The sequence below is a fragment of the Balaenoptera borealis genome (assembly GCF_965194805.1).
Source record: "Balaenoptera borealis genome assembly, chromosome: 14".
Taxonomy (NCBI): domain Eukaryota; kingdom Metazoa; phylum Chordata; class Mammalia; order Artiodactyla; family Balaenopteridae; genus Balaenoptera; species Balaenoptera borealis.
Genome location: NC_138875.1, coordinates 62,993,369 through 63,014,850, shown reverse-complemented (window position 1 = coordinate 63,014,850; position 21,482 = coordinate 62,993,369). Strand labels below are relative to the sequence as shown.

The 21,482-nt window shown below is 40.7% G+C and overlaps 1 protein-coding gene across 17 annotated transcripts in view; it reads left to right on the top strand.

The window, feature by feature from the left end:
- Nucleotides 1-2,135: 2,135 nt before the first annotated feature.
- The window catches only part of SPIRE1 (spire type actin nucleation factor 1), a 219,072-nt gene continuing 199,725 nt past the window's right edge, over nt 2,136-21,482 (top strand). For 7 of the 17 annotated variants that reach the window (XM_082354807.1, XM_082354800.1, XM_082354801.1 and 4 more), the window contains exon 1: nt 2,138-2,712. In XM_082354807.1, coding sequence (XP_082210933.1) covers nt 2,424-2,712 — 289 coding nt within the window. In that variant the 5' untranslated portion in view covers nt 2,138-2,423. Of the gene's footprint in view, nt 2,713-21,482 lie in introns of all 17 variants that reach the window. The other 10 variants (XM_082354812.1, XM_082354811.1, XM_082354809.1 and 7 more) reach the window with 6 other exon arrangements.

The window sequence follows — 21,482 nt, the reverse complement described above, 5'->3', positions numbered from 1 at the left end:
ACAAAACAAAAGCCCTTTTGTTGTATGTAATATTGTATATTCCTGTGATTCAGTACCAAAGTATTTTTCTTACTAAAATGTATTCATATTTAAAAAAATTATCACTTAGGAAGGGAAAAACATCCTTCTGTTGTGAATTGGTTTTAAAGATAACATTTGAGATAAAATTTGGACTTCTTTTCCTCACTTCCACTCCCTTCTTCCTGTCATCGTTATCTTTACTTGAGATTTACTTGCTGCCCTGTGCCAGGGGTAGCAGGTGTCTGGCTCATGGATTGCTCAGTTGATTAAATCATTTGCTTGTCTTTTGAGGGGTGAGGCAAGGACAAAAATGTTAGTGAATTTTGGCTGTTGTTGTCCAAGCGCAACACTGCAGCAATATCCCATAAGGCCAGAAGATGGTGCTATTGTCTATAAAAGTAGACCTGCTGTTTTACTGCATTGTTCAAATTAGTATTTTAGGGACTTCTCTGGCGGTTCTGTGGTTAAGACTCCGCTCTTCCACTGCAGGGGGCGCGGGTTCCATCCCTGGTCGGGGCACTAAGATGCCCAAAAGAGTCAGTATTTTTTTTTTCTTTCAATAATTTTTTAAAAATTAATTTATTTATGGCTGTGTTGGGTCTTCGTTTCTGTGCGAGGGCTTTCTCTAGTTGTGGCAAGCGGGGGCCACTCTTCATCGCGGCCTCTCTTGTTGCGGAGCACAGGCTCCAGACGCGCAGGCTCAGTAGTTGTGGCTCACGGGCCCAGTTGCTCCGCGGCATATAGGGATCATTCTCAGACCAGGGCTCGAACCTGTGTCTCTTGCATTGGCAGGCAGATTCTCAACCAGTGCGCCACCAGGGAATCCCAGGAGTCAGTATTTTTAAAGCCATTTGTATTTTCAAAATTCACACAGGGCCTAAGCAAACTAGCAAAATTTAGTAATTGTTTCTATGCTTTTAATCAAGAGGTTTTGTATATCTATATCTATCTATATCATATAAGGCATTAGACCTTTTCTTCTCAGGGATGTGGCACACATATGCATTTTTACCAATTGGATTATGAACACATAATTAAGTGATGTTACTTTAAAGGTTTTTTTTATATCTCTTGTAATGAAATTATAATAGGGTGCCTAGGGAGAAACTTTTTCCTCCCGTCTTTCAATTTCTTACTTTTATATCCTGCTTTCCTCTCTTCTCCCCACTCCTGCTGTATGTATTGTGGTGTCTTAGGCATTACAATGACTTGTAATTTCTATGGCAAGATGCAGTTGTTGAGAGTGCAATATTAATACTGCACATAAAACTGCCTTAGAAGGTTTATTGGTACTTAGTATAGATCCATTTCTTACTTGGTTGATGCTTTCAACTCTAAGGTTCACATACGGGACTAGTCTCAGAGTGGAATGTTACCAGTTAAACTTATCTGCCAATGAGCGATTGTTTTATCTAAGAATTATGTGTTTTATTGTACACTTAATGAGTTCAGCGAGGCCCAGGCCCAGGAGGACTTCTGTCTTTTATTCTATGGCTGAATGCCCCAGTTCAGTTTTGCCCCTGTGCTATTGGTTCCATGAGGTATGAATAGACTGGGTTAACTGGGCTACGAGGCGTGTGGTCACTGGGAACATCATCTTGGTGAAGAGTTGTACAAACGTCACAAGCGAATCCGAGGGACGTCTGCAGATTGTTTGCAACAAGCTTGTACCCCAGGCCCTGATCTGTGCCCTTGGGAGAGGCCAGTGAGCAAAACCCGAAAAGACCCTGTCTTCATGGGGCTTAGGATGGAGTTGGGAGTGGAGAGGGAGGTTATCCAAGCAAACGGTCCGGTGCGTTGATGGCGACAGTATTCGACGGAGCAGGGCAGGGCATGTATTGGGACGCGGGGGGGCGAGGCCTGGGGACTACGAAGTCGGCCAGTGCGCGGAGACTGGACCAGGGCGCAGGAGTTGGCGCGGGTGCGGGTGCACGTGCGGGGCGGGGCGGGGCGGGGCGGACCCAGGGGGCGGGGCCAACCCAGGGGCGGGGCTCGGTGCGCCAGGAGAACCCGGGACAGAGGCGGGACTCAGAGGGCGGGGAGGACCCAGGAGGACCATGGAGGCGGGGTTCTAAGCGGGGGCGGGGTTCTGGGTGGGGCGCGCCCCTGGGGCGGGGCTCGGAGGGTGGGTCCGCGGACGCCATTGCGCTGCTACCGGGTGGCGGCGGTCTTGTCGGGCGCGCGGCGTCCCGCCTCATATGCTGGCCATCCCCTGTCCGGTTCTCCGGCCCGGCCTCTGGCCCATCCCCGGCCTGGTCTCCACCCCGTCCACCCCCGTCCCCGCGGCGGCGCGCGCGGCCCGCTGGGCGGGGTTCCGGGGATGAGGCGGCGGCGGCGACGCGCGGAGACTATGCTCGGCAGCTGAGGAGACGCGGCGCCCGGAGCGCGGCGCGACCCACGGGATGGCTCAGCCGGCCGGCGGCGAGGGGCCTCCGGACCCCGGGGCGGCCGCGGGTCCGCAGCACGCGCTGAGCCTGGAGGAAATCCTGCGGCTCTACAATCAGCCCATCAACGAGGAGCAGGCGTGGGCCGTGTGCTACCAGTGCTGCGGCTCCCTGCGCGCCGCGGACGCCGGCCGCCGCCAGCCCCGCCGCCGGGTGCGCTCGGCCGCGCAGATCCGCGTGTGGAGGGACGGCGCCGTCACCCTGGCGCCCGCCGCCGGCGACGCGGGAGAGCCGGCCGCCGCCGCGGGTGAGCCGCCCCCCGCGACCCCCTTCTCCCACAGAAGGACCCCGCCGCAGGCCCTTCCCGCAACCCCCGCGACCCCAGCCCCGTGCCCTTCCGCCCCGCGGCCCCCATCTCCCACGGCCCACGGAGGACCCCCACCCCGGCCCCAGGAGGACCTCGCCCCCCAGGCCCCGGCCCTTCCGCCCCGGCGCCGCTCCCTCTCCCCCCAGTCTCCTACTGGAGGACCCTCGCCAAGGCCCTGGGCCCTTTCCGCACAGCGACCCCCACATCTCCCACGGCTCCGCGGAGGACCTCCGCCCCCGCCCCGGGCCCTTCCGCCCCGCGGCCCCCCACCCCTCACGGGAGGCCAGGGAAGCGGGCCGGGCCTGCGGCCGAGCGCGGCCCGCGTAGGTCTGAGCGTGGGCCGGAGCGTGGGCGGGGGGCGGGCGGCTGCGCCGGGAGTGGGGCGGGTGTCCGAGTGTCAGTGCGCGACCTGTCGGGGCACCGAGGCCCCGGAGAAGGGGAGTGGGGTCGGTCCCCGGACGCGAGAGGCCGGCTCTACGCGCTCGTGCTGCTCGCGGCCGAGCCCGGGTGGGATGTGTTCGGCGCTGCCGGCGTTCTCCAAGACCTGGTCGGGGGGGTGACGCGCTGGCAGGAGGGCTGCGCTTTCGCAAGGAGCTGTCAGCTGATTGTACCTTTCAAAGACAACGATATTCCCTCGGTTGGGAATGTAAAAAAATCTGAGCCCTGAGGAGAATGCTGCTATTTTGGGAGAAATGAAGAGGCTGAATTAACATAAAAATAATACGATTTCCCTGTACATTAATATTTGTTGTGATGAAAAACAAGCTTGTAAAGTAAAAAGTTGACAGGATGTCAGATAAATGGATAAAATGGATTTTACTTAGGTTATTATCTAATGTAAATTCTTCAAGATTATCACCTACCCATCAACATATAGCTACGGCTTACCCAAATATCTATTGATGATGAAGAGGAGGTTGATAATAGGTTTCTCCAATCAGTTTTTATCTAATTCAGCATTTTGAGAGACAGATCTATTAAAAATATTAAAAAAAGAAAATCCACCCTTACTTAAGTTGATGGAAGTGTCAAAATGCTTAAGGTGAAAGATGTACTTAGAATTAGTAGAGTGACTTATTGAATTGATTAAAATAGAGAACAGTCAAGAGGATGTTATCAATTCTTTCAATTCCAACAGAACATTTATTATTTATTTTCGGTGTCAGGTAAACAGACTTTTAGAATTTTAATTTATTTAAAGCCAGTCTTTTTGCAATTCTTTTGAAATTATTTCAAACAGTTTTTTAGTTCATTTGATGTGTCTATTGCTTTTAAACTTGGACAATATTAGTGGGAAATACTTGCAATTATAATTTATTTACAGTGTATTAATATGATATGAAAAGATACTTTCATAAAATACAGCAAAGCCATGCCTTGAGATCCAGTGTTTTAAGGGGAAAAATGGTTGTGTGCAACCTCCTTTTAGAAGTAGCATTGGTAGTGGTGATTTCCAGAAGGAACAAACTGGATTTACATTGTCCTTGAACTTAATCCCGGAGTTCAAGTTATGTTTGTGGACCTACTAGTAGTTTAGTTGTCAAAGACTAATGGATTCTGGTGATAGTTTTTTAAAAAATCATAACCTTATGTTGAAATGAATTACTTTTTGCATCATTCATATGAATGATAACGTGTTGACTTCAATGTAATACATTCTCTCTTTCTGGAGAGAATGGCATAGTTGTTTCCTGCAGCAGCAGTAATGGACTTGTAATCCATCCTCTTCCTACTTAGTTCTGCTTGTGACCTTTGCTGCCACTTGTGGAGAGAGCCCAATCAAAGTTGCCGATATGGTCTTGAGCATTTTAGGGCTGACTGATTAAAAATTTGGGAAGTTCATACCAAAATAGTGTTTATATTAGATAATTTATTTTTTCTTAGTATTAAGAGTAGTTGTGTGGGTATGGAAGGCACAACGTCTTCTGAACATTTACCCTGATTCTTAAAAACGTTGTATAACTTGGTACTCTGCACACTTGTATAAATTCTATTTTTAAGGAAAAATGGTAATCTTGAACCTCCATTCTAAGAAGCACTTTGTTTTTCATTGTAAGATGTTTAACATGATTGTGTGGTGGCAGTCAACAGCATTTGTATTTTCACGTGTTATCCATTGACTTATTTTCTAAATGCAGGTTTAGGAAGTTAAGTGATGTGCTTGAATTCATACTGGTAACTCTTTGAATCAAATATAGGTCTTTTAACCTCTAGCCTTTGTAGTATTGTGGAATGGAACAGATTTGGTTTGAATTGGAATCATGATTCTTCCCCTTTCTAGCTGAGTGACCTTGAATAAGTTCCTTAATCTCCCTGAGTGCAACCTTCTCATCTGTAAAGTGAGAATAGATCACTTTTTCCCTACGGGATAGAGGTTTAAGTGAGATGGTATGTGTAAAGTGCCTAACGCAAGGCTTGGTATGTAGCAGGTACTCAGTAAGTTTTAGGTCTCTCCTGATCTTGCGGTCCTTTCACAGCACCACGGTGCCTCTGTCCAGCTGTTCTGTATTTTTTACTCAGAATTGGGACACATGTCTAGGTCAGGGATTCTCAGCCTATGCACTGACATTTTTGACTGAATAGCTCTTTGTGTGGGGGCTGTCCTGTGCCTGTGTAGGATGTTTAGCAGCATCCCTGGTCTCTACCCACCAGATGCCAGTTATCACCTGCCCCCTTCCCTGAGTAAACTCTTCAGACATGGCCACCTGTCCCCTGTTGAGAACCATTGGTCTAGCCAGTGATGGGTGGTGCCGTGGATTGTGTTTAGCGTGGGGAAATGGATCCCAGCTGTAATCTTAAAGCGTGTGAATCTTTCAGCTGGCCACTGTTCTCTCTGCTGTTGAGTTGAATAGTTGGTTCTTACCACTATCAGCAATATCGCTCCATTTAGTCTCATAGAAAGAAATAGCACTTCACACTCATTCTTAACTTGTTTTGGAATTGAATGTATCAGTAATTGATTTTATTCTTGTTTTAATAGTATTGACACGTAGAGAATATTCACATTCAGGTTGAATTAAAAAAATTAGAAATACATATAAGAGAAATAGAAAAATGTGGGAGGCATGGAAATGAACCCAATATTGGAAGAAAACAGTGAAGAATGGATAATTTTATTTAGCATTCAGATGTAACTTAGTCATTTACTAACATGGCCATGAAAGCAGTGTGATATAGGACTGAAGGAGATTAAAGAAGAAGGAAAACTAGTTCTTTAGAGAATACCTTAAGAGGAAGAGATTAAATTATGAATCAGGATCTTAAAATGGGCAGTATATTTTATGAAGTATTTCTGTGATGCCGGGAGGGTGATTTGTTGATTAGAATCAAGAGGGTTTATGATTTATCTTAGGTGGCTTACTTAAAATTTTTATTCCCCCCAATGTTTATGAACTTGTAGTCATAAAAAGACCTTATTGTTTGGTAAAAGTTTATTACATACAGGTTGGTGAAGTTTTCATTCACACCATTAATTAATGAGTCAAAGGCACTCAGGCTCTTGATATACAATCTGCTGTTTTTAACCAGGGCACTTAACTGGTCTTTAGACACATTTTAGTGTACACTTTCTTTAGAAAGTAGTCATTGATGGAATTTAGGTTATATTCCAATCTCCACAAGATTATAACTCGTTTTTCTCTGGGATGCCACAAAGAATTATTAATGGTAGTACTAGAGCTTAGAACCACTCCATGGTCTTAGCAGCCTTGTAGACCTTAAATACCCATCTGACAAAAATAACTTTGTTTCAGATTTGGTTTCAAAATTTTTGATGTACCTTTAGCTTTAGATGTATAAAGAACACTTTCAAAATTATGAACACATCTTGATTTAAAATCATTGTGAGGTTAGTGATAGGTTTTCCTGGGAGGAACAATGAAGGACTGCGTGCATATTAATAAAGGCATCCCTTGGTATAGGGAACATTGGGGCTTTGTTTGGGATTTGAAAAGAGGATGTGATCCGTGAGGCTTCTCAGCAGGGTTCATGCCAATTTGGTGGGGAAGTGGTCTTGGAATAATATCCTTTTTGAGTTTAAAGAGAGACAGAATATTTGCGGAGAAGGTTGAAATAGTGAAAACATGTTTAAAGAGATTAATTTTTGTTCACTCTTGATATTTTTCTTGAGTGTTTACATTCTGATCATTAAATGAAAGGAATACTTGAGGTGTGTGTGTCCAGGGTAGCGGTTGGGGGTGAATGACAGTATTAGGGGTTGGTGAAATACCTTGTCAGTTACAGCAATAGGTGAGAATTATTCCATGTGAACAATATGTCCAGATATGTGGGCTTAATTCAATTTTAAAAACATGCACTGAGTCCCTATTACGTGCAAGCAGTGTCCAAGTTTAGTTATTATAGAGGAGAAAATAGAACATAAACAGTGATCAGTTTACGGTGAAGCTAACGCAGGTCAACTTGGAACCTGCTCCCTTACACAGTCCCCTTCTAGGCCCCTGGGGGGGCTTTAACCATGTGTCCAGATGACCATTTGCAAGATTAAGATATTTTAGCCATAATCAGTTAAGATTGCTGTCACTTTTGACTCCAGTTTACTCTCCAGCGTACTTCCATTTGGGTTGTGTGAGAATGGCCACAGACATTTTTGGGAGAGATTTTGGAATAATGCATTTGTGGTTTTGTATCTGTATTTCTGCCTTATGCAAAGGAAAACAGTGGAAAAATATCAGTCACATATAGATATTGGTACGTAAGTAAGTTGGGACTCTTTTGGGAAACCATTTGTCTTACTAAGAGTTTTGACTCAACTTTAGAAGGAAAAAAATCACTGATCTGCCGAGGACTATATGTTGATAAGAGATGATGAGTCACACTCTGCCTGTTTTATTTGTAAGGTGGGAATCGCTTTCCTGCTTCATAGGTTCTGTAAAATGGCAGCAGTTCCCATCCCACTTTAATAATATTGGAGTCATACTATATTTCCCATTTGCTTCCTATTGGCTAAGTAGAAAAAAAAGAAACTACCGTCTCCCAGATTCTTGTTTAAAACTATGAGGAAAATATTGTGTGTTGCTAAATTGCCAAATTTAATGTTTTTTAAATAAATTTTTAATTTTGAGATAATTTTAGATTGAAGAAAAGTTGCAAACTTAGTGCAGAGGGTTCCTGTGTGCCTCTCACCTGTTTCCCTTAATGTTAACATCTTATATTACTGGATACATTGGTCAAAACTAACTAACGGCATATTACTATTAACTAAACTTCAGACTTCACTTGGAGTTCCCTAGTTTTTCTGTTAGTGTCCTTTTTCTGTTCCAGAATCCCACCCAGGACACCTGGTTGTGTTTAGTCATCATGGCTCATTAGTCTCTTCTCTCTGTGGCAGTTTCTCAAATTTTCCTTGTTTCCCATGACCTTGAGAGTCTTGAGGAGTACTGGTTGGGGGTTTTGCAGAATGTCCTTGCATTTAGGTTTGCCTGCTGTTTTCTTGACTAGGCTGGGGTTATGCGTTTGAGTGAAGAGTACCAGAAAGGGGAAGGGCTCCCCTCGTCACATTGGATTGAGGCACATGATATCCACACAGCACCACTGGGGATGTGAGCCTTGTTTGCCAGGTTTCTCCAATAAAGAGTTTTACTGTTTTTACCTTTTCTATACTTTATTCTTTGGAAGGGAGTTACTGAGTCCAGTCTGCATTCACGGGGGCCTCCTCCTGGAGTCATGAATATCTACTTAGTATTTTTTGGATTCTTCTGTAAGGAAGATTTGATTCTTCTCCTCATTTACTTATTTATTCAGTCATTAATGAAGTCTGGATCCGTGTATGTTTTACACTTTGTTATCTGTTACCATGTTATTTCTTTTGTTGCTCAAATTGTTCCAGCTGTGGCCGTTGGAAGCTCCTTCAGGTAGGCGCCCATGTCACTTTGATGTGCCCCATCCTTTTGTGTTTTTGAGCACATCCTTACTTTCTGGCAGTACAAGGTGCTTCAAGGCTTATCATGTGTATTTTCTGCCCCAGCCCTAGAATCAGATATATCTTCAAGGAGCTCAGTGCTGGGTGTCCTTGTTGTTACTGAGGTGTTTTTATTTATTTATTTATTTATTTATTATTTCCGAGATATACATTTTTAAGTAATAACTAGAATTATGACTTACAATATTATACCAGAACATATAAGATTTTTAGAAATGTCATGTAATGTCTGAAACATTTATATTAACCTATTTCCATACAAATAACCCAAAGAAAGTTTAGTATTAGTTGTTTTTTTTGCTTTTTTATACTTCAGGTTCTTGTTAGTCATCAGTTTTATACACATCAGTGTATACATGTCAATCCCAATCGCCCAATTCAGCACACCACCATCCCCACCCCACCGCGGCTTTCCCCACTTGGTGTCCATACGTTTGTTCTCTACATCTGTGTCTCAACTTCTGCCCTGCACACTGGTTCATCTGTACCATTTTTCTAGGTTCCACATACATGCGTTAATATACGATATTTGATTTTCTCTTTCTGACTTACTTCACTCTGTATGACAGTCTCTAGATCCATCCACGTCTCAACAAATGACTCAATTTCGCTCCTTTTTATGGCTGAGTAATATTCCATTGTATATATGTACCACAACTTCTTTATCCATTCGCCTGTTGATGGGCATTTGGGTTGCTTCCATGACCTGGCTATTGTAAATAGTGCTGCAATGAACATTGGGGTGCATGTGTCTTTTTGAATTATGGTTTTCTCTGGGTATGTGCCCAGTAGTGGGATTGCTGGATCATATGGTGATTCTATTTTTAGTTTTTTAAGGAACCTCCATACTGTTCTCCATAGTGGCTGTAACAATTTACATTCCCACCAACAGTGCTAGAGGGTTCCCTTTTCTCCACACCCTCTCCAGCATTTGTTGTTTGTAGATTTTCTGATGATACCCATTCTAACTGGTGTGAGGTGATACCTCATTGTAGTTTTGATTTGCATTTCTCTAATAATTAGTGATGTTGAGCATCTTTTCATGTGCTTCTTGGCCATCTGTATGTCTTCTTTGGAGAAATGTCTATTTAGGTCTTCTGCCCATTTTTGGATTGGGTTGTTTGTTTCTTTAATATGGAGCTGCATGAGCTGTTTATATATTTTGGAGATTAATCCTTTGTCCATTGATTCGTTTGCGAATATTTTCTCCCATTCTGAGGGTTGTCTTTTTGTCTTGTTTATGGTTTCCTTTGCTGTGCAAAAGCTTTGAAGTTTCATTAGGTCCCATTTGTTTGTTTTTGTTTTTATTTCCATTTCTCTAGGAGGTGGGTCAAAAAGGATATTGCTGTGATTTATGTCATAGAGTGTTCTGCCTATGTTTTCCTCTAACAGTTTTATAGTGTCCGGTCTTACATTTAGGTCTCTAATCCATTTTGAGTTTATTTTTGTATATGGTGTTAGGGAGTGTTCTAATTTCATTCTTTTACATGTAGCTGTCCAGTTTTCCCAGCACCACTTATTGAAGAGACTCTCTTTTCTCTATTGTATATCTTTGCCTCCTTTGTCATAGATTAGTTGACCATAGGTGCGTGGGTTTATCTCTGGGCTTTCTATCTTCTTCCATTGATCTATGTTTCTGTTTTTGTGCCAGTACCGTATTCTCTTGATTACTGTAGCTTTGTAGTATAGTCTGAAGTCAGGGAGTCTGATTCCTCCAGCTCCGTTTTTTTCCCTCAAGACTGCTTTGGCTATTCGGGGTCTTTTGTGTCTCCATACAAATTTTGAGATGATTTGTTCTAGTTCCGTAAAAAATGCCATTGGTAATTTGATAGGGATTGCATTGAATCTGTAGATTGCTTTGGGTAGTATAGTCATTTTCACAATATTGATTCTTCCAATCCAAGAACTTGGTATATCTCTCCATCTGTTTGTATCATCTTCAATTTTTCTCATCAGTGTCTTTTAGTTTTCTGCATACAGGTCTTTTGTTTCCCTAGGTAGGTTTATTCCTAGGTATTTTATTCTTTTTGTTGCAATGGTAAATGGGAGTGTTTCCATAATTTCTCTTTCAGATTTTTCATCATTAGTGTATAGGAATGCAAGAGAGTTCTGTGCATTAATTTTGTATCCTGCAACTTTACCAAGTTCATTGATTAGCTCTAGTAGTTTTCTGGTGGCATTTTTAGGATTCTGTATGTATAGTATCATGTCATCTGCAAACAGTGACAGTTTTACTTCTTTTCCAATTTGTATTCCTTTTATTTTTTTTTCTTCTCTGATTGCTGTGGCTAGGACTTCCAAAACTATGTTGAATAATAGTGGTGGGAGTGGGCATCTTGTCTCGTTCCTGATCTTAGTGGAAATGGTTTCAGTTTTTCACCATTGAGAATGATGTTTGCTGTGGGTTTGTCATAGATGGCCTTAATTATGTTGAGGTAGGTTCCCTCTATGCCCACTTTCTGGAGAGTTTTTATCATAAATGGGTGTTGAATTTTGTCAAAAGTTTTTTCTGCATCTATTGAGATGATCATATGGTTTTTATTCTTCAATTTGATAATATGGTGTATCACATTGATTGATTTGTGTATATTGAAGAATCCTTGCATCCCTGGGATAAATCCCACTTGATCATGGTGTATGATCCTTTTAATGTGTTGTTGGATTCTGTTTGCTAGTATTTTGTTGAGGATTTTTGCATCTATATTCATCAGTGATATTGGTCTGTAATTTTCTTTTTTTGTGATATCTTTGTCTGGTTTTGGTATCAGGGTGATGGTGGCCTCATAGAATGAGTTTGGGAGTGTTCCTTCCTCTGCAAATTTTGGGAAGAGTTTGAGAAGGATAGGTGTTAGCTCTTCTCTAAATGTTTGATAGAATTCACCTGTGAAGCCATCTGGTCCTGGACTTTTGTCTGTTGGAAGATTTTTAATCACAGTTTCAATTTCATTATTTGTGATTGGTCTGTTCATATTTTCTGTTTCTTCCTGGTTCAGTCTTGGAAGGTTGTACCTTTCTAAGAATTTGTCCATTTCTTCCAGGTTGTCTGTTTTATTGGCATAGAATTGCTTGTAGTGGTTTCTTAGGATGCTTTGTATTTCTGCAGTGTCTGTTGTAGCTTCTCCGTTTTCATTTCTAATTTTACTTTATTTATTTTTTTTAAACTTTGGGTTTGTTTGTTTGTTTATTTATTTATTTATTTATTTATTTATGGCTCTGTTGGGTCTTCGTTTCTGTGCGAGGGCTTTCTCCAGTTGCGGCAAGTGGGGGCCACTCTTCATCGCAGTGCACGGGCCTCTCATTATCGCGGCCTCTATTGTTGCAGAGCACAGGCTCCAGATGCGCAGGCTCAGTAATTGTGGCTCACGGGCCTAGTTGCTCCACGGCATGTGGGATCTTCCCAGACCAGGGCTCAAACCTGTGTCCCCTGCATTGGCAGGCAGATTCTCAACCACTGCACCGCCAGGGAAGCCCCATTTCTAATTTTATTGATTTGAGTCCTCTCCCTCTTTTTCTTGATGAGTGTGGCTAAAGGTTTATCAATTTTGTTTATCTTCTCAAAGAACCAGCTTTTAGTTTTATTGACCTTTGCCATTGTTTTCTTTGTTTCTATTTCATTTATTTCTGCTCTGATCTTTATGATTTCTTTCCTTCTACTAACTTTGGATTTTGTTTGTTCTTCTTTCTCTAGTTCCTTTAGGTGTTAAGTTAGATTGTTTACTTGAGATTTCTCTTGTTTCTTGAGGTAGGCTTGTATAGCTATAACCTTCCCTCTTAGAACTGCTTTTGCTGCATCCCATAGGTTTTGGATCGTTGTGTTTTCATTGTCATTTGTCTCTAGGTATTTTTTGATTTCCTCTTTGATTTCTTCAGTGATCTCTTGGTTATTTAGTAACGTATTGTTTAGCCTCCATGTGTTTGTGTTTTTTACGTTTTTTTCCCTGTAATTCATTTCTAATCTCATAGCATTGTCGTTGGAAAAGATGCTTGATATGATTTCAATTTTCTTAAATTTCCTGAGGCTTGATTTGTGACCCAAGATGTGATCTATCCTGGAGAATGTTCCATGCGCACTTGAGAAGAAAGTGTAATCTGCTGTTTTTGGATGGAATGTCCTATAAATATCAATTAAATCTATCTGGTCTATTGTGTCATTTAAAGCTTCTGTTTCCTTATTAATTTTCTGTCTGGATGATCTGTCCATTGGTGTAAGTGAGGTGTTAAAGTCCCCCACTATTATTGTGTTACTGTCGATTTTCTCTTTTACAGCTGTTAGCAGTTGCCTTATGTATTGAGGTGCTCCTATGTTGGGTGCATATATATTTATAATTGTTATATCTTCTTCTTGGATTGATCCCTTGATCATTATGCAGTGTCCTTCCTTGTCTCTTGTAACATTCTTTATTTTAAAGTCTATTTTATCTGATATGAGTATAGCTACTCCAGCTTTCTTTTGATTTCCATTTGCATGGAATATCTTTTTCCATCCCCTCACTTTCAGTCTGTATGTGTCCCTAGGTCTGAAGTGGTGGGTCTCTTGTAGACAGCATATATATGGATCTTGTTTTTGTATCCATTCAGCAAGCCTGTGTCTTTTGGTTGGAGCATTTAATCCATTCACGTTTAAGGTAATTATCGATATGTATGTTCCTATGACCATTTTCTTAATTGTTTTGGGTTTGTTTTTGTAGGTCCTTTTCTTCTCTTGTGTTTCCCACTTAGAGAAGTTCCTTTAGCATTTGTTGTAGAGCTGGTTTGGTGGTGCTGAATTCTCTTAGCTTTTGCTTGTCTGTAAAGCTTTTTTTTTTAATAAAAATTTTTATTTATTTATTTATTTATTTATGGCTGTGTTGGGTCTTCGTTTCTGTGCAAGGGCTTTCTCTAGTTGCGGCAAGTGGGGGCCACTCTTCATCGCGGTGCCCGGGCCTCTGACTATCGCGGCCTCTCTTGTTGCGGAGCACAGGCTCCAGACGCGCAGGCTCAGCAATTGTGGCTTACGGGCCTAGTCGCTCCGCGGCATGTGGGACCTTCCCAGACCAGGGCTTGAACCCGTGTCCCCTGCATTGGCAGGCAGATTCTCAACCACTGTGCCACCAGGGAAGCCCTGTAAAGCTTTTTGATTTCTCCATCGAATCTGAATGAGATCCTTGGTGGGTAGAGTAATCTTGGTTGTAGGTTCTTGCCTTTCATCACTTTAAGTATATCAGGCCACTCCCTTCTGGCTTGTAGAGTTTCTGCTGAGAAATCAGCTGTTAACCTTACGGGAGTTCCCTTGTATGTTATTTGTCGTTTTTCCCTTGTTGCTTTCAGTAATTTTTCTTTGTTTTTAATTTTTGCCAATTTGATTACTATGTGTCTCGGTGTGTTTCTCCTTGAGTTTATCCTGAATGGGACTCGCTGTGCTTTCTGGAGTTGGGTGGCTATTTCCTTTCTCATGTTAAGGAAGTTTTTGAGTATAATCTCTTCAAATATTGTCTTGAGTCCTTTCTCTCTTCTCCTTCTGGGACCCCTATAATGCGAATGTTGTTGTATTTAATGTTGTCCCAGAGGTCTCTTAGACTGTCTTCATTTCTTTTCATTCTTTTTTCTTTATTCTTTTCCATGGCAGTGAATTTGATCATTCTGTCTTCCAGGTCACTTATCCGTTCTTCTGCCTCAGTTATTCTGCTATTGATAATTTCTAGTGTAGTTTTCATTTCAGTTATTGTATTGTTCATCTCTGTTTGTTCTTTAATTCTTCTAGGTCTTTGTTAAACATTTCTTGCATCTTCTCGATCTTTGCCTCCATTGTTTTTCTGAGGTCCTGGATCATCTTCACTATCATTATTTTGAATTCTTTTTCTGGAAGGTTGCCTATCTCCACTTCATTTAGTTGTTTTTCTGGGGTTTTATCTTGTTCCTTCATCTGGGACATAGCCCTCTGCCTTTTCATCTTGTCTATCTTTCTGTGAATGTGGTTTTTGTTCCACAGGCTGCAGAATTGTAGTTCTTCTTGCTTGTGCCCTGGTTTTGTTTTTAATACAGAAGAAGAATTGAAATGGTAAAAGTTTTGGTTATTTTTGTTGTTCACACTTTGTTAGATTTGGGAAGTATCTCTGTCTGGTATCTTGCTCTTACTGGCTTGCCCACCACTGTCTGCCTGTGTATTCTATTCAATCCTTCATTCAGCAGTTGTTTATTAAATACCATAGAGCCAAGTTGAGTAGGGAGTCTTGGAGAGAGCAGTCTGCCCAACCTGTTTATCAGAAGGGAGATATACCTGGGAACTGAAGCCAGAGGAGCCTGTATTGGGGTATAAACTTGGATGGACTGGAGCTGAGAGGAGGTCAGTGAAATGTGACCTGGGGTCAAGTGTGGATTGACCGAGATACATAGATGGTCAAGAACTGGTTTGGGGACTTCCCTGGTGGTGCAGTGGTTGAGAATCCACCTGCCAATGCAGGAGACACGGGTTTGAGCTCTGGTCCAGGAAGATCCCACATGCCACGGAGCAACTAAGCCCATGTGCCGCAACTACTGAGCCTGCGCTCTAGAGCCCACGAGCCATAACTACTGAAGCCTGCATGCCTAGAGCCCGTGCTCCGCAACAAGAGAAGCCACCGCACTGAGAAGCACGCTCACTGCAATGCAGATTAGCCCCCGCTGTCTGCAACTAGAGAAAGCCCACACGCAGCAATGAAGACCCAACGCAGCCAAAAAAAAAAGAAATTAAATTAAAAAAAAAACAAAAAGAGGACTGGTTTGGGACAAGTCTTGGGATCACTGGCCTCCCTCTTGAAAGTACTTCTGGCACCTCTGGGCTGGAGGTGTCCCTAAAATAGCAGCAGAACCATGCAGAATGTTGACAGTCAACCAGATTTGAAATTGTTCCCCATTTTGTAAATGTGCAGTTTCTTTTTTTAACTTTTTTTAATGGATATCACACTTTTAAAAAAAAAAATTATTTATTTGACTGCGCTGGGTTTTAGTTGCAGCATGTGGGATCTTTAGTTACAGCATGTGGGATCTAGCTCCCTGCCCAGGGATCGAACCCAAGCCCCCTGCATTGGGAGTGCAGAGCCTTAACCTGTGGACGACCAGGGAAGTCCCTGTGCATTTTCATTATGGCTCTGAAGTGTAACGTGTAGATAAAATGCTTGTAAAATGTCTTAAACCAAACAAACAGAAGAGATGAAAACTAAGTATCATTGAGAAAATGGTTTTTCGTCTTGTCTAAGTATTTGACTGTTACATGGGATTGTGATTATTTTAGGGGACCAGAAAAATACTGATGTGTATAAACAGTAATGTGTATTTATTAGGAAAGGTAGTGGTATTTTCCCTAATTCTAAGTTCTGTGTAGTTACTTTCGAGTGGTAGTATAACAAGTCAGGACGAGACAAGATTTTTTTTTCCTGCACGGGCATTGAATTTATTATTCGGCTTATCTGGTCCAGACTGCTGTTCTCAGGGCAGTATCTAACTGGCATTCTATTGATTTTAAATAGATACCTTGTTTTGTTTTGCTGCTTGCATTATCCTCACCATACAAAGAAAATACATTAAGAAAATGTTATACCAGATTTTTATGCAATTTGAGCAGTTTTCATCTAGTTGCATGAGAGTTCAACAGCTGTTTTTGGTTTTAGTGATGACAGGCTGGTAATCAGAATTTCTTAAAGACTCTGGTGTATGTTGTATCTATTTGAAGATAATTAAATCATTGACCACTTCTGTCTAAAAATCTAATTTCTTTTGACATTTCCTCCTCAAAACTTATTTTCTTGGGCTTTTTAAAACTTTTTTGAAAGTTCAGTATACGTACAGAAAAGTGCACAAATCATTAATGACACAATCACATAAACACCAACCTGGTTAAGAACAAAGGAACATTACAAGTAGCCTTCCACATGTAATCAGTGCCTTAGTTTATCACCATACATTGGGCTTGCTTGCTTGCTTATGAACTTTATGTGTGTGGAATCTTACATTATGTGTTTTTTGTGTCTGGCTGCTTTTGTTCAACATCATGTTTGTGAGATAAATTACTTGTTGTTGCATGTTGCTTTAGTTTGTTTTTTTTTTTTTTTTTTTTTAAACCTGTGATCTGAGATGGCTTAGCCTGTAGATTAACAGTTTTTTTAATTTATTTATTTATTTTATTTTTGGCTGTGTTGGGTCTTCGTTTCTGTGCGAGGGCTTTCTCTAGTTGCGGCGAGCGGGGGCCACTCTTCATTGCGGTGCACGGGCCTCTCACTGTCGTGGCCTCCCTTGTTGCGGAGCACAGGCTCCAGACGCGCAGGCTCAGTAGTTGTGGCTCACGGGCCTAGTTGCTCCGCGGCATGTGGGATCTTCCCAGACCAGGGCTCGAACCCGTGTCCCCTGCATTGGCAGGCAGGTTCTCAACCACTGTGCCACCAGGGAAGCCCTTTAGTTTGTTTTTATTGCTATACAGTATTCAACTGCATGAAAAAACCAAAGTTGATTTACCCATTCTGCTGTTGATGGACGTATGAATTGTTTGAAGTTTTTAGCTATTTCAAATAACATTGCTATGAACACTTCTGAATATATGTATGTACTTCTGTTAGGTATACATCTAGTAGACTTGCTGGATTGTTGCATGTGTGTCTCTTGAGTTTTAGTAGATATTGCCAAGCAGTTTTACAAAGTGCTGGTTTCAGTTTACCTTTCTTACTAGCAGTGTATCTGCTGCTCCACATCCACTCTAATACTTGGAAATATTATTAAAAAATAAGAAGTTTAGCTGTTTGAATAGTACATATCTCATAATGGTTTTAAGTTGTGTTTATCTGATGGCTAATCAGGTTGAGTGCCTTTTCATATGTTTATTGGCCATGAGGATATCTCTTTTGTGAAGTTCCTGTTCAGGTCTTTTGACCATTTTTCTATTAGGTTTTTTTCTTATAAGATATATAACATAAAAATTACCATTTTAACCATTTATTTTAATGGCATTAATTACATTCACAGTGTTGTACAACCATCACCACTGTCTATTTCCAAAATTTTTCATCACCCCAAACTGAAACTGTAACCATTAAGCAGTAACTTCCGGTTCTCCCCTTCCCCAGTCCCTGGTAAATGCAACTCTACTTCTATTGTTTTTTGTCTCTCCTTATTTTTACATGTTCTGATTTTTGTGTACTGTGGATACGAACCATTGGCCAGCTGTGTGTATTGCAGTTATCTTCTCCAACTCTGTGGCTTTCCTTTTCACATTGTTAATGGTGTGTTTTGATGAATAGAAGTTTTTCACTCTGCTATATTTCTGATGTCACTCTCCTAGAAGTTTTGATATATCATCACATTTTTATTATCACTAAATTCAATTATCTTTCTGATTTCCATTGTAATTTCTTCTTTGATCCATGGGTTCTTCTGTCAATTTTTATTTATATTGAGACTATATTTTTAGGTACATACAAATTTAGAGTTGTGATAACGTCTTGGTGGATTGACCTTTTTGTCAATGTGGCTATAGTTACATGTGTAAAGTTACATCAGCTTTCTTTGACTAATGTTTGCATGGTATATTCCTTTTCATAATTTCATTATCAATTTTTTTATATTCTTACATTTAAGGTGTGTTTTTTACAAGGAGGATATAGTTTGGATTTTTTTTTTATCTAATATAGCAATGTGTACTTTTAAATTGGATTATTTATTTTATTTACAGTTAATGTAATTACTGATTTTTAAAATCAGTAATTTAAGAGCACGGTATCTTACTTTTTCCATTTGTCCCACCAGTTCTGTATTAACTTTCTATCCCTTATCTTCTTTTTGATTAAGTATTTTTTAATTGTTGAAATTTCTTCCTTCATTAGCTTGCTTATTGTATATTCCTTTACTGTTCTTCTTAGTAGTTGCTTTACAACATGGATTATTGACTTTAAAAAAATATATATTTATTTATTTTTGCCCGCGTTGGGTCTTAGTTGCGGCCCGCAGGCTCTTTAGTTGTTGCGCGCGGGCTTAGTTGCCCCACGGCATGTGGGATCTTAGATCCCTGACCAGGGATCAAAGCGTGCCCCCTGCATTGGAAGGCGGATTCTCAACCACTGGACCACCAAGGAAGTCCCAGATTATTGACTTTTTATTAAAGTTTCATATAAATTACTAGTTATATTACTCTCTGGACAATGCAGAGATCTTAGAACACTGTCACTCCATTTATCTCCTTTTGCTTTTTTATTATTGTTGACATGTATTTTAGTTTATCATAGATTTTAAACATAAGATAATATTTTTGTACAGTTTAATATTCATGTGGATTTTTTCACATATTTGCTCTTTCCGTGCTCTTTGTTTGTTCCTACATTACTATACTTTCTTCTGGGATTATTTTCCTCCTGCCTGAAGAGCTCCCTTTAGTATTTACTTTAGTGCAGGTCTGCCGCTGTTGAATTCACTGTTTTTGTTAGTCTGGAAATGCCTCTATTTTGTCTTCATTTTTAAAGCAAATTTTAATTAAAATGTAACTAACAGAAAAGTGCATAAATCATAACTGATGGCTTTTTACAATGTGAGTACACTCACATTAGCAGGACACAGATCAAGGAACAGAACATTACTACGATCCCAGAACGTCTGCCTGTGCACCCTTTTAGTCACCAACCACCGTGAGTCACCACCATCATGACTTATAATGGCATATATTGAGCCTGTATTTGAGCTTAAATATATAGAATCAACCAGTATTAGGCTACCTTATTTCTGACTTCTTTCTCTGAACTTTGTGACATTGATCCACATTGTTGCATATAGTTGTAGTTTGTTCATTCACATTTTAGTGTCATATTCCGTTGTATGACTAGACCATAATTTATCCATTCTACTCTAGATGGACATTAGAGTTTTGGGATCTTGCATTTGGACATCCAGTTATTGGATATTATGAATAATGCTGCCGTGAACACTATTAAACATGTCTTTTGGTGAACAAATGTAGCATTTGTTCCAGGTATATACTCAACCTCAAACCGCCCTCCATCATACCAATGAGCTACTTAGATATTCACCACCCATATAGACAGACATCCCCCTAGATTCGCTAGCCATTTTATCAAAAATTTAATACTAAATCTGACACAAACCACACAACACAACCATATAAACACCACCTATATATAACAAGTTAATGTAGCTTAAACACTTCTTAAAGCAAGGCACTGAAGATGTCTAGATGGGCTCACTAGCCCGATGAACATACAGGTTTGGTCCCAGCCTTTTTGTTAGTTTTTAATAGAATTACACATGCAAATATCTGCACTTCGGTGAGAATGCCTTCTAAATCACTAAGATTAAAAGGAGCAGGTATCAAGCACGCTGTACCAGCAGCTCACAACATCTTGCTCAACCACACCCCCACGGGAGACAGCAGTGATAAGAATTAAGCCATAAACGAAAGTTCAACTAAGGCATATTAATAAGGGTGGTAAATTTCACGCCAGCCACTGCGGTCATACGATTGACCCGAATTAATAGAATTATGGTGTAAAACGTGTTAAAGAATTATACAAAATAAAATTAAACCTTGATTAAGCTGTAAAAAGCCATAATTAAAGTAAAAATAAACTATGAAAGTGACTAACATATCCTGATTACATGATAGCTAAGACCCGAACTGGGATTAGATACCCCACTATGCTTAACCCTAAACCCAGATAATCATAAGAACTAGACTGTTTGCCAGAGTACTACTAGCAACAGCTTAAAACTCAAAGGACTTGGCGGTGCTTCACACCCCTCTAGAGGAGCCTGTTCTATGATCGATAAACCCCGATAAACCTCACCAACCCTTGCTAATCCAGTCTGTATACCTCCATCTTCAGCAAACCCTAAAAAGGAGCAAAAGTAAGCACAACTATAACACATAAAAACGTTAGGTCAAGGTGTAACCTATGGGGTGGGAAGAAATGGGCTACGTTTTATACACCAAGAATACCCTTTATCTATACGAAAGTTTTTATGAAACCTAAAAACTAAAGGAGGATTTAGTAGTAAATTAAGAATAGAGCACTTAATTGAATGAGGCCATGAAGCACACACACACCGCCCGTCACCCTCCTCAAGTGCTATGATAAAGCCACAGTTTATTAACATATGCTAATCAATTATATGAGAGGAGATAAGTCATAACAAGTTAAGCATACTGGAAATTGTGCTTGGATAAACCAAGGCATAGCTTAAATAAAGCACCTAATTTACACCTAGAAGATTTCATAACCTATATATGCCTTGAACTAAGCGTAGCCCACACTCTTCCCACCATACTAACACTAACTAGTCAAATAAAACATTCACCAGACATCTAAAGTATAGGAGATAGAAATTTAGACGTTGATGGCGCTATAGAGAAAGTACCGTAAGGGAATGATGAAAGAAACATTAAAAGTAATAAAAAGCAAAGCTTATCCCTTGTACCTTTTGCATAATGACTTAACTAGCAACAACTTAACAAGGAGAACTTAAGCTAAACTACCCGAAACCAGGTGAGCTACTTATGAACAGTTACTAGAACAAACTCATCTATGTGGCAAAATAGAAGATTTATAAGTAGAAGTGACGAGCCTAACGAGCCTGGTGATAGCTGGTTGTCCAGGAAAAGAATTTCAGTTCAATGTTAAATAATACTAAAAACCATAATAAGCTTCAGTGTATATTTAAACGTTTGTCTGAAAAGGTACAGCTCTTTAGAAATGGGTACAACCTTAACTAGAGGGTAAAAACAAACAACACCATAGTTGGCTTAAAAGCAGCCACCAATTAA